At 41.0% G+C, this 18,794-nt stretch overlaps 2 protein-coding genes across 2 annotated transcripts in view; one reads left to right on the top strand and one right to left on the bottom strand.

Annotated features, from left to right (window-relative positions):
• LOC132870519 (zinc finger protein 850-like) overlaps positions 1–18,794 on the top strand; it is a 101,099-nt gene that overhangs the window by 32,314 nt on the left and 49,991 nt on the right. The gene's annotated exons all lie outside the window — the stretch shown is intronic.
• Positions 4,149–13,875, bottom strand: LOC132870508 (GTPase IMAP family member 4-like). Its single transcript, XM_060904174.1, has 2 exons — positions 13,784–13,875; positions 4,149–6,904 (listed from the first exon to the last, which is right to left on the bottom strand). Exons 1-2 carry the CDS (start codon positions 13,839–13,841, stop codon positions 5,364–5,366), a joined length of 1,599 nt encoding a protein of 532 aa, XP_060760157.1. The 5' UTR covers positions 13,842–13,875; the 3' UTR covers positions 4,149–5,363.

The raw sequence follows: 18,794 nt of genomic DNA, 5'->3' as shown, positions 1-18,794 counted from the left end.
TGACGTTAGCTCTGTTCAGGGATATCAGCTGGGGTTACGTTACCAGTGCCAAAGAGGCGTTCCGCATATGTAGCTGCCTTCTCAGGGTCTGTGAATTGGTGCTCGCCGTCCTTGTAGGTGATCTGCAGAGTTGCTAGGTACTGAAATCCATATCGAATGTCTAGGCGATTGCGTAGAAGTTCCTTGGCTTTGCTAAAGCGGGCGCATTGTTTTACACTGGCAGGTGGCAGATCGGGAAAGATAAGGATCTTTTCTTGCTTGTCGGTGACGGTCTTCAACTGAGAAGCCTTCCGCATGATGCACTCCCATTCCTGGAAGTAGTGCAGTTTGATGATGAATGCCTGCGGGTGCGGGTTGTTCTGTGCAGTCTGGATAGATCTGTGAGCACGGTCAATCATTGGGGGATTATCCAGGGATAGGGCCATTTTGTAGCACTTTTGCAATAAAATCCCTGTTGTTCTGACCTTTCTCTTCACCTTCCTTGATGTTCAAGATCCGTAGATTTAGCCTTCTGCTCCGGCTTTCCAGGTCTGTGCATTTGTCATTTAGTTGTGAAACGATTTTTGTTAACAGTCGCACCTCCTGTTGCAATTTAATGACCTGGTCTGATGTGTACAAGGCACCTCGCTCAAGCTCGGCCAAAGTCGTAGCCTGTCTGCTAGCTACTTCCTTCACAGCAGAAATAGCATTATTGGTATCGTTCTTCAGTGCAGTCAGTTCATTCCTAATGGATGATGAAAATTGCTGGAATCTCTGGTCAATCAAATCCCCAATTTCAGCTTTAAATGAATGAATTTCTGTCTGTAGGGCAGCTAGTCCATGTAAATTGTGCAAATTATTACGAAGTCTACAAAACGATTCCACAAGGAAGCTAGCATGTTAACTAGCTTCCTTGTGGTCGCTAGCTTCCGATGACGGGCTGTTTGGTTGATTTTTGTTCTGGCGTTTTGTTTTTAGGCATCTTGGACATCCGACTTCATTTAAGAGGAGTATAAAAGCTAAGCACTGTGGTGTGTACACCGGTTGTTTTATATTTTTTCGTAAAATTTTTCAGGAGCTCACTAAACCACGTCTTACTCGCTCAGGACGTAACTGGAACCCCTAGAGATGGTACTTTTGACGAGAGCTATTTGTTCAGCACTGGTCTGATGATAAATGATAAGCTACCATGCCCATACTTGTAAGAAATAGTTGGTAAGCATGATGAGAACAGAGTAACTCAGTGTAAAGTTAACTAAATATGCCTGGGTGGCATGCCCATCTGTTTGTTTCTGTATCGTCTGTAAATGTGTGTGTGCAGGCTTCACTTCCTCCTTCAGTTCTCTTCAGCGTGCAGATATCAATCCTGACTCTGAGCCGACTCTCCCTCCTGAGAAAAAAGTAAATACTGTCCACTCTAAGTGAGCTGTAACACGGTGCGCATATGTTTGAACAGTTAACCAGGTTTCTGAAGAATAAATTTCAATCTGCTTCTGATCTCTCTCAAGTAACAGGTGTTAACATCAGAATTAATCCTGTACTCCTTTCTTTACACACTTTTTAAAACTGCATGGAATAAACATGCAGGGCAGCCATCTGATCCTTCGGATGGTGTCCTCAGTGACCTGACCATTGAGGAAGTGAGCCATGAGACTTGGTCTGGAATTTGAAGTTGTAACCTTTTCTGCTTAAAAAAAAAAAAAACTTCAGAAAATGTAAACAGAAATATTTAACTCTTAGTTTATTACTACTACTTTCAACAAGTCTTATTATTCTGGGATACAGGACACTTCGTCCAACGACCATTTCGTCCAATAGTTAAGACATTTCATACAATGCCTTTTTCATACGCACCATCAATAATTTTATTTTATATTTCAGGTATTTGTTTGTTCGAAAAAAGGAGGAATTCTCAACGGTATTTGACCGAAGCAAAACACTGAAAAAAAAGTGTGTAGTTTAACTACACTGTTTAAAAAAAAAAAAAAAAAAAAGAAAGACATGCCTAGGGTATTTAAATAATACTTCAGTGTCTTCTAGGAAGACATGGGTGTATATGGAGGATGCAAGAAAACACACGTGTCTATTATAAGGACACTGGCATCTATCAGTAGACACAAGACACGTCTTCCAGGCATTGCTAAATACCCTAGACATGTCTTCCAAGTATTTTTAAATACCCAAGACATGTCTTCTAAGTGTTCCATTTAGGGTTATTTAAATAAGGCATGTCTAAGCCCTTTTTTATTTACAGTGCACCTGCCATTCACCAAACACAAGTTTTGAAATCTAATGGCGAGTAAAGATCGCCCCAGACTCGCCTTTCTCTGCGAGTGTGTTCAAAACGATGGGTTCCTACCCAGTATTCATGTAAAATCCAAGAAATATTTGACAAAAACTCCTTCCTCGTGCAGGACTCTCGGGTGCACTCCGGACTGCACGCATCTTATTAAGACTGGGTATATGGTGAATTAAATGGCTTCACTTGGACTCAAAGCTCGGAGAGCAGCCTGTAATGGTAAGGGTCGCTTGTTTGCTTTCCAGAAATGTTTTCTGCTTCAGTCAAATTCTGTTGAGAATTCTTCTTTAGGATTGGTTTAAAAATATACAGCAATTTGTTGCACATACTGTCACCTCACTATCATTAGGCATATGCTTCCATTTATTACGGGACACGCAGTCATAAATCTGCTTAATGCACTCCTTTAAATGAATAAAATATTTATTGAAACATTTTACTGATTAAGGCTGTGTTGGCCTTATTAAGATTGGTTATATGATGAATTCAACAGCTTCACTAGATTCAAAGCCCAGAGAGCAGCCTCTAATGGTAAGGGTCTACTTGTTTATGTCCCTTACACCGCTCTTTTGCGTTGAAGCACTCATACTATACGGCACTCATTTGCTTTACAAAAATTATTTCCGCTTATTAGGGGGAGACAGTCATAAATCTGCTTAATGCACTCCCTTAAATGAATTATGGTTTGTTTGTCTTGATCTTGTCGCACATATTGTTACCACGTATAAAAATAATAGTGCGTCTGAAAAAGGCTTTGCACGAAATGTCTTAACTATTGGATGAAATGGTCATTGGACAAAGTGTCCTGATCCCTTATTCTGCATAAGCATTAATAGTTATGTTGTGGTATACTCCAGGTATAGGACCAAACTAATTTTATTTGGGAAAAACCCACAGACCATGCCCATGGGGACACAAGCACTATGCGCCTATGTAGGTCCACAGTATATTAATTTACACTTGCTCAGTTTTCCCCCAATGTACCCTGAATTTTATATCAGTAAAAAGGCCCATAGTGGGCTGCCCACAGTGGGCTCAATTTTCTGCCCACATGGGCTTCAAAGCTGGCACAAAGGGGTATGTTTGCTGGAGAGCCATCTGGACACCAGGAAGGGACATTATATTAAAATACTCTTTGCTGGGTACATCTCAACATTTAACACTAATTCCTTCCAAACTCACCACAAAGTTGGAGGAGCTGGGACTTAGCCCGTCACTGTATCATTGGATGGCCAGGAAGGAAGACAGACCATAGCCATCTGAACAATGAACTCTTCTCTCTGTTGCTGTCCGGGAACCAGGAAGAGCTTCTTACGGGCAGGCCATTTGGGCCCTCAACCAGGACAACACCTAGAACTGGACCCTGGTTGCAGAACACCCACACACCTGAGATTCCGGTCTCATACCTATACCCTCGTATTTATAAATATGTCATTATTTATGTGGGGTGTTGCATAATTCATTGTTTGCACATATAGCAGGTATTTCCAGATAAATAAGGTGCAGTTTTGCTACATACAGGCCAGATACAGGAATCATAAGTGTGTTGTGGGTTAAAAGGAGACTCATGATAAGCAAGCTTGGTAAAGTTTCCCCTGCGTCATCTGGAATCCTGGGCAAATGTGACCCTTTATACAATATTTCAAATTTGGGGCAAAAGTGGCCTGACTAAGTTCTGGTGAATATTCTGCTTGAAGTCTCATCAGCATGAAATTTCAGATTCAGATGAGTTTTATCATCATTGTTCCATCCTGCTACTTGGACCTGAGGAAAGCACCAAGTGTGGACCAGCACTCATTTATGATCAGGGAGTTTACAGTAGCAGTGGTCAAAGATGAAAGTGGTGAAAGTGTAACGACAATACAATAAATTTATTTGCATGCTTTATTGTTCTGCTTTATTGTAAGGCACATTGTTATGAGCATTCCATTTAAGTAAAGCAACACTTTTTCCTTCACTTTGGATTTAAAGCAATTTCATGGATCAAATAATAGGAAAAATTGTAATTGGTGAATATATCTATGAAAATGCTATTTGCATATAGGCGGCACGATGGTGTAGTGGCTAGTACTGTCACCTCACAGCAAGAAAGCTCTGGATTTGAGCCCAGTGGCTGACGGGGGGGCCTTTCTGTGTGGAGTTTGCATGTTCTCCCTGTGTCTGTGTGGGTTTCCCCCACAGTCCAAAGACATGCAGGTTAGGATAATTGGTGGCTCTAAATTGACCATAGGTGTGAATGAGTGTGAATGGTTGTTTCTCTCTCTTCGTGTCAGCCCTGCAATGATCTAGTGACTTGTCCAGGGTGAACCCCGCCTCTCGCCCATAGTCAGCTGGGACAGGCTCCAGCTCACCCGCGACCCTGCACAGGAGAAGTGCTTATGGATGGATGGATGGATGGATGTTTGCATACGATGCATATAGTCTTCCTCAGAACTACAAAAACTATGTGCTAAGTTTTTTTGTCTTAATGGAGTGTAGATTTTCATTCAAGAAATATGTATAAAAATGTTTAATACTGATTAATGAAGCCAATAAAGGTTAAGTACATAGCTCATATACAAAATAAAAAGGCACTCTGAGAACTGATCAAATATAAAACACAAGTTCATGAGTCAATTTGTGCTGAGGGCTCACAGGCTAGCTGTATTATCACTGTGCATGTTTTCACTTCCAGCATTTTTGGACAGAGAATTGTTTCTCAGGGTTAAGTCTCAAGGCTTCTCAAGATTAAAATGAGAAGTTCCATCTTCTAAAGTTTCTTCTGAGGGAGCATCAAGCATGTCTTCCTTGGAGAAGGTAATACTCCATGTTCTCCAGACAGGACTGTGTATGTAAAACTATGGTAGATAGCCAACTCTTTCAGTCAGTGAATGTGAGTTACTAGCTTGTGTTAGTTACTAAGTTAACGATGTACAAGTATACTGGGTAGCTCTCTTGGCTGCAAAGGCCAAACTCTAAAAATCCAGACTGTAAGTTTATTTTAGCGAGGAAAATTGCAGCTAATGATGGCTGTATAGAAATGAAAGCTTAGGCTAGCACTGCAATTGAATACTACAAAGTCAGCATGTCTACTTCGTACTGCAACTCATTTATTCCAGTACATCTCATATGACTTTCTCTCTGTGCATCCAGTCACCGAATGAACTTTCTCCTTCACCACCTTCACTACCAGGCCTCCAGCCAGCACCGCCCCAGCTGCGACTCTTCCGATCTCTGTCACTGCTGCTAGAATGCAACTGCTTCTTCCCACTGCACCTGTTAGAGCACTGCTAGTTGCTATACCCTCCACGACAGCACTCCCAAGTGCCTCTGGTGCAGCTATAGCTCCAGCATTAGCTATGTTAACTGTTTCAGCACCGGTTATTGCAGCACCACCCTCAAGCCCTGCTCCCACAAGTCCTGCACCCATACCCAATGCTCCACCTGCCACTGCAGCTCCACTCACCACTGTGACCCCCATCAGACCTACCTGCTTCATAGTGTCTAGTGCTGCCTCCCCAGGTGCTGCGGCTTCTGCTCCAACTAATACCCCACTGGCCCCACCGACCACACCTCCCATTGCTGCCCCTACAGCTGCAGCTGTTTTCCCAGCCACACCTGCAGTGATACCCACTGAACTACCCATCACAGAGGCTCCTGCTGCCAAAGCAAAAGGGGCAACAGCACCACAAACTGCCCCCACTGCAAATCCTGTAGCTCCAGCTGCCACTAACACTTTCACCCTCTCTAGAACCTTTGGTGAAAGTGCTGCTTCAGTGCGGAAAGACTCTAGCCCACGCCTTCCTCGTCTCATCTCTCTCTTTTTCCATTTCTGCCATCCTTCCTTTAGTAACCACCCCCTCTCAACTGATCTCTCCTCACAATCTTTCCTCCTCCTCTTGGTCAACTCCAGTGCCCCCTCAATGTTTGCGCCCTGGCTCATCAGCCTCTCTTGTTCCTCACGGATAGCAAGCTCTGCCTGCTGGAACATTGCGCTAGTGTAATACTGCCCTCCATTATCCTCCACCATCTTCTCCACTTTTCTGAGCAGCTCCTTCACCTGCTTCCTGTTCTCCAACTTCCTGTTGTTCAGGACATGGTATCTTCTTCCACAGATTTCCAGTAAAGATCTCAAAGCTTTTGGAGCATCCTGACCCAGAAATAACTCCAAATCTCCACCACTTTCTTCCAAATCATCCCCATGGGTAAATACAATTATTGTGTGGCGCTGTACAGCAGACTCCCCAAACAGTCGCAGCATCTCCTGAGCCCCTCGGTGTTCATCTTCTGTGTAGCGTCCCAGCTGAATAACCAGCAGAAAGGCGTGAGGACCAGGAGCACTCAGCACCACACATTTGGCCATCTCTGTGTGAACCTCGTTGGGATCTGATCGAGTGTCTCCAAATCCCGGCATGTCCACTACCAGTACCTTGGAGTTTTTATCAAACTCATCCTCGGGTAACTCAGCACTTCCCTGCTCACACACCTGCGTCACTGAGCTTGCTCTCAGCTCTGACTGGAAATGATGTCGGCCAAGGATGGTGTTTCCTGTAGCGCTCTTTCCTGAGCCTGTCCGACCAATGAGCACAAGTCTGAGTTCATGGTCACTGCTGTGGTTCTCTTCACTCCTTTTTCCACCGCTCTTCTCTGAAAGCAATGAGAAGTTTCGCTAATTATATTGTATATTAGATTATGAACACAGTGCAAAGATAGCAAGAACTATGTATTTTGTACAAACTCTACAACCTAACCCATAGAGGAGGTTAGAGCCTCAAAGAGGCGCTAACCTCCTCTATGGAGAAACGTGTACCTTTTGAAATTTATTACAACAAAAGTTCAAACACATTCATAAAAATTGCATCAGTGCAAGAGGAAGTCCAGGGCTAAAAATTAACTTCAGTGCTCAGTCGCCACTTGGGCCAGTATCCCTGAATTCTTAGCGGCCCAGGCCAAAATAAAGTGGCCCTTAAATTTCCTCTAGTCAAACAAAAAAAAAAATTAAAGCCATTTTTACTTGAATATCACCCCAGTGTTTAACGCATGCCCCCAGAAATGGATTATTCAACAACATTAATTCTGTGTAATTGTTTAGATATTGTACATTATTCAAACATTACAGTCATTTAGCTGAGGTTTTTATTCAAAGTGACTAATAATAACTGCATGTAGTCATGGTAGCCGAGAGAATCCGAGAGTGACCAGCGCCGAAGTACGAGTGTAAACAAATAACCTACAAATCCCATCCAATATCTGGAATGATCAGGGTCATTAAGAAGCTGAAGAAGCTTGGACAAATACATAGACAATGAATTATTTAAGTACGATATATTTATTGTTGGGCGGCACGGCACATTTAGGTTAGGGGGTTCAGGTTGTTTGTATCTGGCTTCTTAACAGGAGATAAATTCAGTCGAATACAAGAAAGCTCTGCAAAGTGACTTCGATACCCTTTTGTAACTAGGAGTCCCAATGGCAAGTGAAGTTTTACACAGACAAGTGTTACCCAGAAGTGGAAACCCCTTCAAACCTCTTATGACACGAATGGAAAACACCTGAACTTGGTCATGAATCATATTTACTTGGGTACTGAAATAAACAGTAAGCTGAACTGGACAGACCACATTAACATCACAGTAACCAAAGTCAACAAGGCTCTTGGTCTCTTGAGAAAAGACCTGCCCCCCTAAAATAAAGGAAACGGCACACAAGACCTTGCTCCGCCCAAAACTGGAATATTGCGCCTCAGTCATCGTTGTTTGTATGAACCGACCAGGAGTCACAGTGGGAGGTTGGGGCGAGAGAGGCAGTTGACATGGTTCTTGGGAACTCGCATTCTTTTAAAGGTCCCATGGCATGAAATTTTCACTTTCTGAGGTTTTTTAACGTTAAAATGAGTTCCTCTGACCTTCTTAAGTCACCCCAGTGGCTAGAAATGTCATAATGTGTAAACCAAACTATGCCCTCCCTTTGTCAACATTTGAAAATGGCGCGTCAAAATGGCGCGTTGATAGGCTCTTCCCTTTACTACGTCAGCAAGGGAGATGATCCCCACGCCCCCCCCTCTGGATTCCCACCCACTGTATGGACTGCCCGCCCAGCTCAAACATGGCACCACCTAAGCGAGCGAAACATGGAAATTGCGCTGTACATGGATATGACAACACAGAAAGGAGTCTGTTTTTACTGCTGACGGGAGAGCCCCTGAAGACGCAGTAGCTTAATTTTATTTACTCCAATAATACGCCGTCGAGTCTACCTAAGACGGTGTATGTTTGTCGGAAGCATTTTCCTGATGAATGTTTCCACAACTTGGGACAGTACAGGGCAGGTTTTGCACATCAACTGTCACTGAAGCCTGGGTCCGTACCAAGCATCCCTGCCGCATCAGCCACAAACACCGAACAAGTAAGTGTATAACTGTTAAGTCGTTTTGCTGTGTTTTAAAATCGGTGCCACATTAGCCTTGCAATGGCTACATTAGCTGTGCAGCTAACTGCTTCCTGCAGTTAGCCAGGTACTCTGCGCTACAAAACCAAAAAGCATGCAGCATGCTCTGTTATAATAGCCAATCAAAACAGTTTTTACAAAGACACCCACATTCTTTTTTTTAAGTCACTCGTTCATTTTATTTGTTTGTTCAGTAAAAACCCAAACATTTGTTGAATTTATTTCCTTGCGTCGCACCTTAATGATGTCAGCGCACGGTATTTTTCCCTTCGCAGTTTGTTCCTTCTCTCTCGCCATAGTAAGACACCCACATCCACTTGTTCTGACCCACTGGAGGTAGCGTCACAGTGCTGTTAGCCAATCAGAGGTAACACGTTTACATGTCATGAATATTAATGATAAGAGCTGAAATCCTGTCGTTTAGGGATGTCCCGATCCGATCACGTGATTGGAAATCGGGCCCGATCACATGGTTTCAGACTCGATCGGAATCGGGCATTGCCTCCCGATCAGGGATCGGATATATATCTATATAATATATTCTCATTTTTAACACATCAATAGCTATGCGTTGGCACAGAGTGAGACCAGACCTCTTGTCTCAACACAGCAACATCAACGCGTGCGGCATGACATCACTTTGTAGCGGAGACGCTATTGGTTATTGGCTGCCTGTTGCCGGCAAAGTTGAACACGGAAGCAGTTCGAAGCGGAAAGCAAAGCATGAGATCATTTTTTTTTCGTTGGATGACAAAAGAAACGGGCTCAAACCTGAAAGGGTAGAAATACTTGTTTTCATCAAGAAAAACGTTCATTTCCTTAATTGAAATTACTGTACACCACTGTGAGATGCGTTCTTAAAAGCAAATTACCGGCACTGTGGCACTTTATTTTTTTTATTTGTTTACATTCCTGCCAGGTATTTTAAGGTTATTTTTTTTAATTTGTTATTGTTCAAACTGCCTCACGTAAGTGCTCTGTTTGCTAACGGAGTTGTTGGATGTTAAAATAAGGTGTTAAATAAAAAATGAGGAACATCCAGGATCCGTTTCTTTCCTCGTCTTTATTTTTTATGGATTATAAGAAGTATCGGATCGGGACTCGGTATCGGCAGATACTCAAAATCAAATGATCGGTATCGGATCGGAGGGCAAAAAAACCTGATCGGGACATCCCTACTGTTGTTCTCCCGCCACCCGCTCCTCCCCCAAACTAGAACAGCCTGAAACAGGAGAACCACAACATTTTTTTCACCAAAACCGGCTCACAGGGCATTCATTCATACTAGAGACCACCGCACAATTAATGAAAAAACGATGCCATGGGACCTTTAAGAATGAGCCATTCATGGCTACTACTGAGATCCGCGTGCTCCAGCTCAACATCGAAGGGCTTACCAGAGCCAAATGTGATCTAATCAGACACCTTGCAGACCAAAACCATGTCAATGTTATCATCTTGCAAGAAACGCACTCTGAAAATGAAAGCAAACTTACCATAGAAGGGTTCAATACCAATGACTTTATTGCACCTCAATGTGGGACCCATACAAGCAAGATCATAAAAACAAACTCGAGACAACATAGGGCAGCCAGACTCATCTGTAAAGATATGAGAAGAACGAGTAGTGTCTCCTCTGTGATAACTAAGCTGGGCTGGAAATCTCACACTCCTGTATAAATCTATCCCTCACGTCGCAGCTATTGATTCTGACCAGTATCAAACTAAACCTACCATGGAAAGAATACACACAAGGATATCATCAACTGTCTCCTTCTCTCACCCCATCACTAAAAAGGATTGTTACAAATACTCATTTCGGCCGAGAACCATGGCTGAGTGGAACCACCTACCAACACGTTTACAATAAGCTACATCCACTGATAAATTTAAGATGAGATTTAATAGAATGCACATGTCTACCTTGATACAGGGGGCCATTATTAAACTTTTCACTAGTCACCATGTGCCTGGAACAGTAAATCCCTGGAGAGGAGACTGCTTGCAATATACAACACAGAAGGAGAAGTAGAAATTACGACCATTCCACTTTGATTAACGTGATATGGACTGAATAATGATTATAACATTTTAGTAATACTTATAATTCTCACTGTTTTAATTATTTTAAAATATTATATAAATCAAGTTTATATGCATTGAGGTACATTACAAATGAAGATTATTTATCATGGTTTCCTTCCTATTTCCAGAAAATTTGTGGTTATTGTGATAAAACTGACTATGATTGTGACTTTTATAAATGGGCAATTCCAGCGTTATGGACGTGACACTTGAACTCAAAATGGCAACAAATGACCCAGTGCATGTTTTATTGTCTCCCAGTATTTAAACAGGTGTTGCATATTTTAAGGCTGTACCATACTGGAGAAGTGATAGAACAAGAACAATTCCCATAGTACATCTAGGGCATGCCAGAAAATGCCAATAAAAGATGCGTTATGGATGTGACAGAAAAAGTATCACTTTTCTTGGGTGACTGTACATTTTTATCAAACTCTGTGAAATTGTAAACCTAATGTCGAAATGGAGATATCCATTTGATAGAGGGGTCCAAGGTGAATATTAAAAAATATTTGTTTAAAATATTTTGTATTTCATGCAGAGTTTCGGAAGGAAAAGTCAGCGTTATGGATGTGACGAAATTCCGTTATGGATGTGACGCGTCTGAAATAGACATGGCATATGTTTAGAAAATCAGCAATTTAACCACCATAACCCTTTGAAAAACTCTCTAAATATCAGCTAAAACTATCAAAGTTCTTAAATAATATTTAGGATGGCTATTGTTTTGCTGTTTTGTGGATTTTAGCATACATTTCTGTGGCTTGTGGCAATAATATAGAATTGTACATGATCAAAGTTGATTTTAGCTTGGGTTTTACATTATAAGAAAGAAAGACTGACAGTGACACATTAGGTTGGTTACAAATTGGTTCAACTTATTCACATCTGTAAAATACAGGCCTAGGTGATATCTCTGGGAGTGGTTTTGATGTATTACATGTTGCTTTATTTTTGCATGGTGAGGTTGACATTTACATGGAATTGCCCAAATCTGAGTTGAAGATTAAGTTAAACTGAAGTTATGCTGATAACCCAGAAATAAACATCTTTTTGGACATGTTCCTCTGCATTTATTTTTGTTCCTACATATACTCTGACAAACCCCGCCCATTTCCAGAGCTAGGATTGGTTACGCACAATTAATCCGGCTGTCAGTCAGCAATGTGAGCCAATCAGAGCACAAACCTAAGCCTTTCGTTATGCGAGTGGGAGAAAAATCGCCGAAGATTTTTTTAAATCACATTTTCCCCCACACATATACAAGCTAAAGCACAAATATCTAAATGTATTGGATATTATTTGGTTGCACAAAGATATGAAGTTTATCTTTGAGTGGTGAATGTATATTTCATGAGTGAGCGAAGCAAACAAATGAAATGTTTTTCCAACACGAGAAGATAATCTTTATATCTTTGCACCACTGTGTAATATTCTTTATATTATAAGGACACGTCCACAAAAAATATGTAAGTGAATTAAAAGAATTTTCATTTTGAACCAGTTCACCAATTTGACAATGTGCGTTTAGTTAGTGGGAAAACACTGGGAGTGACGTCATTGGAGTGAAATATTATACATACAGGACACTTTTTCGATGGAATAAAAACGTGTTCTATTCCCTTCTAGCAGGTTTCATACCATGCAATATTGTTACCATATCGCTTATCCTACGTGTACCATGTCACTCTACCCAGTGGAGAATGAGTGTTGAATATGGTTTATGATATCGCACGGCTGTCAAGACAATATGATGTCACACATCAGAGTTGATGTGAATATCCAGTGAGAAAGTTTTCTGCTGTGCATGTGCAGAAGCCTTTATTTATTTACCAGCGGTGCCTGCAGTAAACTGTCGCAGTGAATTGAAAATGCCATAAAGATGCGTATTAAAGTTAACCCCCCCGCCCCCATTCTTAACTTTTTGTAAAATCTATAATTGTTCCATCGAATGTGTATATAATAATAATAATAATATTGGCTGGCTTTTTCATGGTATATCAGATAGATTCCATTCAGCTACTTGTCTTCAACTTGTTCACTATCATGCTAGCTGAATGGAATATATCACGAGAAGATAAACTTCACAACTTCAAGCCAATGTGTGATTTTCTTTTTTATTATATTGACATGTTCACAAGCAAAAAGTCCCCAAATTTATCAAAACAATTCACTGATTTCCTCGCGAGTGGTATAAGAGATGTCACGGTTTTGGTTCTCCATGTCCCGGATGTAGTTCATATGAAAAAAAAACCAGTGGTGTAAAACACTTGTGTCTACATGTTATATCGGTTTATTTTTTTCACGGTCCAGTTTCCATCAAATCGTGTGCTCTGACTGGCTTGCGAGCGGCCCGGAATCCTACGATCCGGAACCCGGTTACGGACCTTTGGCGGCTCGCTCGTTCACAACAACAACAAACGTAGTAGCAAATTTTGTCAACGTTTATTTTCGCATTTCTCAGTATAATAGCATTAATTTTACAGCGTGGACAGCGATAACGACAGTGTTCGCAGCGAAAGCGAGTTTTACTCCCCTGACGAAGACGAAATAAAAGGAAACATTTCAGGAGAAAGACGAAAACGAGCTTGTAGCAGGTTTGTTCTAAATATGTTTTCCCTTTCGGGCGCTCTCATTTTCTGTTAGAATTTGGTAAAGAAAAAAAAGAATATATTATTTAGCAGCTTAAGGTCGGTCCGGGTGGTGAAATACCGTGAGCTCGGCCCAGAGGCCTCGGTCAGTACTTTCAAAACCTCGGTCACGGTATTTCACCATACAGACCGACCGACCTTAAGTAAATTTGGTAAATTTTATATTTATTTATTTATTTATTTATTTATGACCTTCATCTTAAATAAAACCTCGTTTACACAGCGAACTGCAGCATTTTGTCAGCAAAACCAAATGAGGCTAACTAATAGAAAAAAAAACTGTCTCTCAGTCGCTTTAAACCTTTAAAAGTTTTATTATTTCCTGAGAAATAAATGTTTATACCTGATCCAGAACTCCGGGACATGGTTCCGTCCTGCAGCTTCTGCTCCGTTAGCCACATTAGCACGCTGTGGGTTTCCAAAGTCAACACGCGCGCCTGCGCATGCGCTGGAAGCTGGACTGAGCTCAGGCCGCCATCTTGTGGTGTGTGTGTGTATATCCCATACGAAAAAGAACAGTAAAGCACTTATGAGTTTACCACTGTCTTAGTAGTAAATCCTTATAAATATAAGGATAAATCCTTATAAGGATTAAATAAAACCTCGTTTACAATTCGTTTATAATTCCTTATAAGGATTTATAAATAAATATATATGCCATGTATGATTTACTCCTGAAAGTGGCCCATTTTGCATTTTCCTCATACAAATTTTTTATGAAAATCTAGTATGTATGAAGTGAACATTGTGCATGGTTTTTACAGATAATGTGTATGATGAATTACACCATCTTTGTATGCTTCATGTAATGTTTGTAGTTTTAAATTATATTTTACAGTTTAAAATGTACATGCCTTTTATATGTAAATCCAACACAAACATATGTGGATTTACATATAAAAGGCATATACATTTTAAACTGTAAAATATAATTTAAAACTACAAACATTACATGAAGCATACAAAGATGGTGTAATTCATCATACACATTATCTGTAAAAACCATGCACAATGTTCACTTCATACATACTAGATTTTCATAAAAAATTTGTATGAGGAAAATGCAAAATGGGCCACTTTCAGGAGTAAATCATACATGGCATATATATTTATTTATAAATCCTTATAAGGATTTATCCTTATATTTATAAGGATTTACTACTAAGACAGTGGTAAACTCTTATAAGTTCTTTACTGTTCTTTTTCGTATGGGTATGTGCGTGTGTGTGTGTGTGTGTGTGTGTTTAAATTATTTTTTTTAAACAGTGAAACTCGTTCACTGATTCACGTTCAGGAGTGGTATGATGGAGGGATTTTTGTCAGCAAATTAATAACACAAGCTCCACAAAAATAAAACGAGATACACAAACAGTAAGGATGAAAAAAATCCTAAAAGTCTCTGGAGGTGTTTTCACATCCATCCATCATCTGTAGCCACTTTATCCTGTTCTACAGGGTCGCAGGTGGGCTGGATCCTATCCCAGCTGACTACGGGTGAAAGGCGGGGTACACCCTGGACAAGTCGCCAGGTCATCACAGGGCTGACACATAGACACAGACAACCATTCACACTCACATTCACACCTACGGTCAATTTAGAGTCACCAGTTAACCTAACCTGCATGTCTTTGGACTGTGGGGGAAACCGGAGCACCCGGAGGAAACCCACACGGACAACATGCAAACTCCGCACAGAAAGGCTCTCGCCGGCCACGGGGCTCGAACCCGGACCTTCTTGCTGTGAGGTGACAGCGCTAACCACTACACCCCTGTGCCGCCCCGTGTTTTCACATGTTCTGTTTAAATTTTAAAATGAACTAGAGGCTATGAATGTAAATAAATGATCCACACTCCATGCCAATTGGTGGCAATATTGCACCATGTCACTGTTTGCCAAAGAAACCTCGAAGAAGAAGAAAAACAACAACTAAAGGCCAATTTATGCTGACAACCTAGTCCTCGCAGATGGCTTCGCAGATGGCGTCTGCGAAGCCCCCCCACCTTCGCAGACGCTCTGCGCGCACCTCCCAAAAATTGTGACCACCGCAGACAGCCTCGCAGACAAGAGGGCTCTGATTGGTCCACTCTACCCGCTGTACACGCACTTCCGCTTCGGTTTGTTTTGTTTTCACGACCGCCATTTTTAAAAACACGAGCGAAGATGGAGCAGCACGAAGAGTGGTTGATCGAGGAAGTACGTACATCTATACGACTCCAGTTCTAGTCATTATAAGGACAGCGCATACTCCAATAATTCGTGGAGGGAAATATCGCAGAATCTGGGCATGGATTCGATCGAGTGCGCGAGGAGGTGGAAGAACCTGCGCAACAAGTTTGTTCGGCAGCGAAAGGCAATGATGGCCAAAAAGAGCGGGGATCCGGGTGGCAGACAGGATCTGTGTTTACATTTTTTCCACCATTTTTCCACCATGCCACTTTATTTTCATCTATTTACATGTTCAGAATTTATTTGCATTTTCAACATTGTCATTTGCCTTTTTAAACCTTAGTTATACATTGTTATATTTTGTTGTTACTGTTCTATTTGCCTTTTTACCCCTTGCCACTTTATTTCTATTTTCATCTATTTACATGTTCAGAATTTATTTGCATTTGCAATATTATTTCCCTTTTTACACCTAAGTTATACATTATAGTTTGTTGTTATATTTTCTTACTGTTCTATTTGCCTTTTTACACCATGCCACTTTATTTCTATTTTCATCTACTTACATGTTCAGAATTTATGTGCATGTTCAATATTGTCATTTGGCTTTTTACACCTAAGTTATACATTGTTATAGTTTGTTATATTTTGTTGTTACTATTCTATTTGCCTTTTTACACCTTGCCACTTTATTTCTATCTATTTACATGTTCAGAATTTATTTGCATTTGCAATATTGTTATTTCCCCTTTTACACCTAAGTTATACATTATAGTTTGTTATATTTTGTTGTTACTGTTCTATTTGCCTTTTTACACCTTGCCACTTTATTTCTATTTTCCTTTTTTATCTATTTACATGTTCAGAATTTTTGCATTTTGTATTTTCACACCTTGTCATTGTTGTACATTGTTATATTCTGTTATTGTTATATTTGCCTTTTTACTCCTAGTCATTGCTCTTTGGAAAATAAAAACAAATCTTTTTGGAAAAGGTGTCTTTATTATTCTGAAATACAAATTTGTAAAAGTCAACCCACGGAAATGTTATCACATTTGAACATCAGAACAGTCTTTTCTGTAATATCATACAAAGAATATTAAAGTTGAGGTCATTTATGAGGGCCATCACTCCTCATTCAAAGGGCGTACAGCCCACCTTCTACTGCGCTTCCTTCGCCTCTCTGCCAGCTCCTGCACCAGGAGTGTTTCAATTTCTAGATCCTTCAGCTGCATCTCGATCAAAGTGCGGACTCGTCCAGCCGCCATTGTTGTTGGTGTTGAATGACCTGTTGGAGGAAACACTCCACTAACCACACCCAGCAACTACTCCTAGCGATTTTGCGACTTCGCGCCCCCTTGCGTTGTGGCGGTGGATAACATCGCGCACGCCTATTACTCCCCGCTCAACAATAAATTACAACTGTCTGCGAAAAGCTATCTGCGAAAGCCTTGTCGTAGGAGCATGCAGAGGCCCTAAGTAAACACAGGGCGAGCTCAGAAACTCTGAAAGAGGTCACTTGGCATAAATTGCTTTGTGACTGTATCAGGATGATGACTCAGGGAATAGATGATGATGATATGGATTATGATGATTGGACTCCAGTTCCTAGGGGGAGAGGATTAGGAAAGGGAAATGAAGAAGGTTTCTTGGTGAATAAAAGCAGTAAAAGGAGACCAGAAGAGAACAGTTCAGATGAAGGTTGTAGAGTTTTCTGCAAAAAGGTTATGAGAGAGGAATCTGAAATCATTCTTCATTTTAGGAAGGAAGATGAGTATTCATCTATGTATGATAGTGTTGTGAATTGAAAAAGAAGCTAGGGGAGGTGGAAATGGCTAGGATTTTGAGGGATGTAAGCTTGTTGGCAACGTAAAACAGAAGAACAGAAAAATGAAGCTTTGCATATTGAACATATTTGCAAGAAAATGGTGATTGAAAGAAGGATTCTGGGTGGTAGAGTGAGGCGGGGAGTTATAACAGGTATTCCTGTAGATGTAGACTTGGAAAAAGTCAAGTATTTATGGGGGCCACGTGAACAGTTACCACAAGTTGGATTAGTGGTTAGCGTGCCTGCTTCTCAAGCAGGAGATCGTGAGTTCTACTTGTGGTTGGGTCATGCCAAAGACTGGTATAAAAATGGTACATACTGTTATCTGGCGATGTATGCCGTAATACAGATGTGAGTAAGGAGTCAAACTCTTGTGGTTACCAGAAGACCCCCAACCCTAGTTATGCAATTGCTGGGTTTCAGTCACATGACTTTTCTTAGCGGTTTTACCGGAAGTGAAATAGCTGGTGGTCTAAACAGCCACCGTAGTGTAGACAACTAGTGATAACTTATCAGAGTATGCTCGTAATCTAGAAGCCACTGCTGGCTTTAGATATATTCAGAAGATTGCTATGTGCAATGGAATCGACCCCTAAAGTCTGGGAAAGAAGGATTTGTCATACGATCTCGAAAACTACCCTTCAGTCGAGTTCCCCGACATCTCCAACTATCTGGTGTTGCAGACATCCTTCTACATCGCAAAACAGATGAAAGCGTGGAAGAGTATGGAGGCTTACAACTTTTTTTGTATGTGGCTGGGTAAAGGACCTCGGTATCAAGTCACTGCCGAATGAATCCTGTATTGTTTTTGCCCGTGTAAGTATGTTTTTTTTAAGCTTTTCATTAGTGTCTTTACAACGAAGTGCTGCAAGTTGAAGTGTAAACAAACAACAGTTGGCTTGATTCTCACTCAAGTTCGCTCTTATCTCTCAGCTAAATCATTCACAAAGATCATCAGAAACCCCTTTAAAGACCTGGATCTTAGTTAAACAAGACGGAGAAGTGATCACAGCACATTGTTACTGTATGGTTGGGTAAGAATTTTGTCGTGACCTTCATGCATATGGACTTTGTGAGGAGTAAACAAAGAAACAGCTGGGGACTTCAGCGCTTTGTGACTAAAAAACATACCATAAAATAACGACACATAGCAAGAAAAGTATTTGGAAAACACTAAGGACAGAGCTGAGAGGGAAATACAAACCTTTCACCAAGTGATCACTGCAAACTCGAGCATGCTTCGACTCGGCTCCCTTCAATTTCACTGAGAGGTTCAAAAGCCACCTTTCTCCACGTCTTTTTGTGAAATCCTGTGTTTGTTCACCCTTTTTTATTAGTTCATGGGGAACCCTGAAGAAA

This window comes from Neoarius graeffei, chromosome 22, assembly GCF_027579695.1.
Source record: "Neoarius graeffei isolate fNeoGra1 chromosome 22, fNeoGra1.pri, whole genome shotgun sequence".
In the NCBI taxonomy this organism is placed as follows: Eukaryota; Metazoa; Chordata; class Actinopteri; order Siluriformes; family Ariidae; genus Neoarius; species Neoarius graeffei.
The sequence above is the reverse complement of the archived record's forward strand: the minus strand, read 5'-3'. Positions and strand labels throughout refer to the sequence as shown.

Coding starts and splice junctions, on each gene's coding strand:
- LOC132870508 (XM_060904174.1), bottom strand. CDS start 13,841: ATGTGGCTAACGGAGCAGAAGCTGCAGGACGGAACCATGTCCCGGAGT. Junction 6,905..13,783: donor GTCCCGGAGTTCTGGATCAG/GTATAAACATTT, acceptor CATTGCTTTCAG/AGAAGAGCGGTGGAAAAAGG.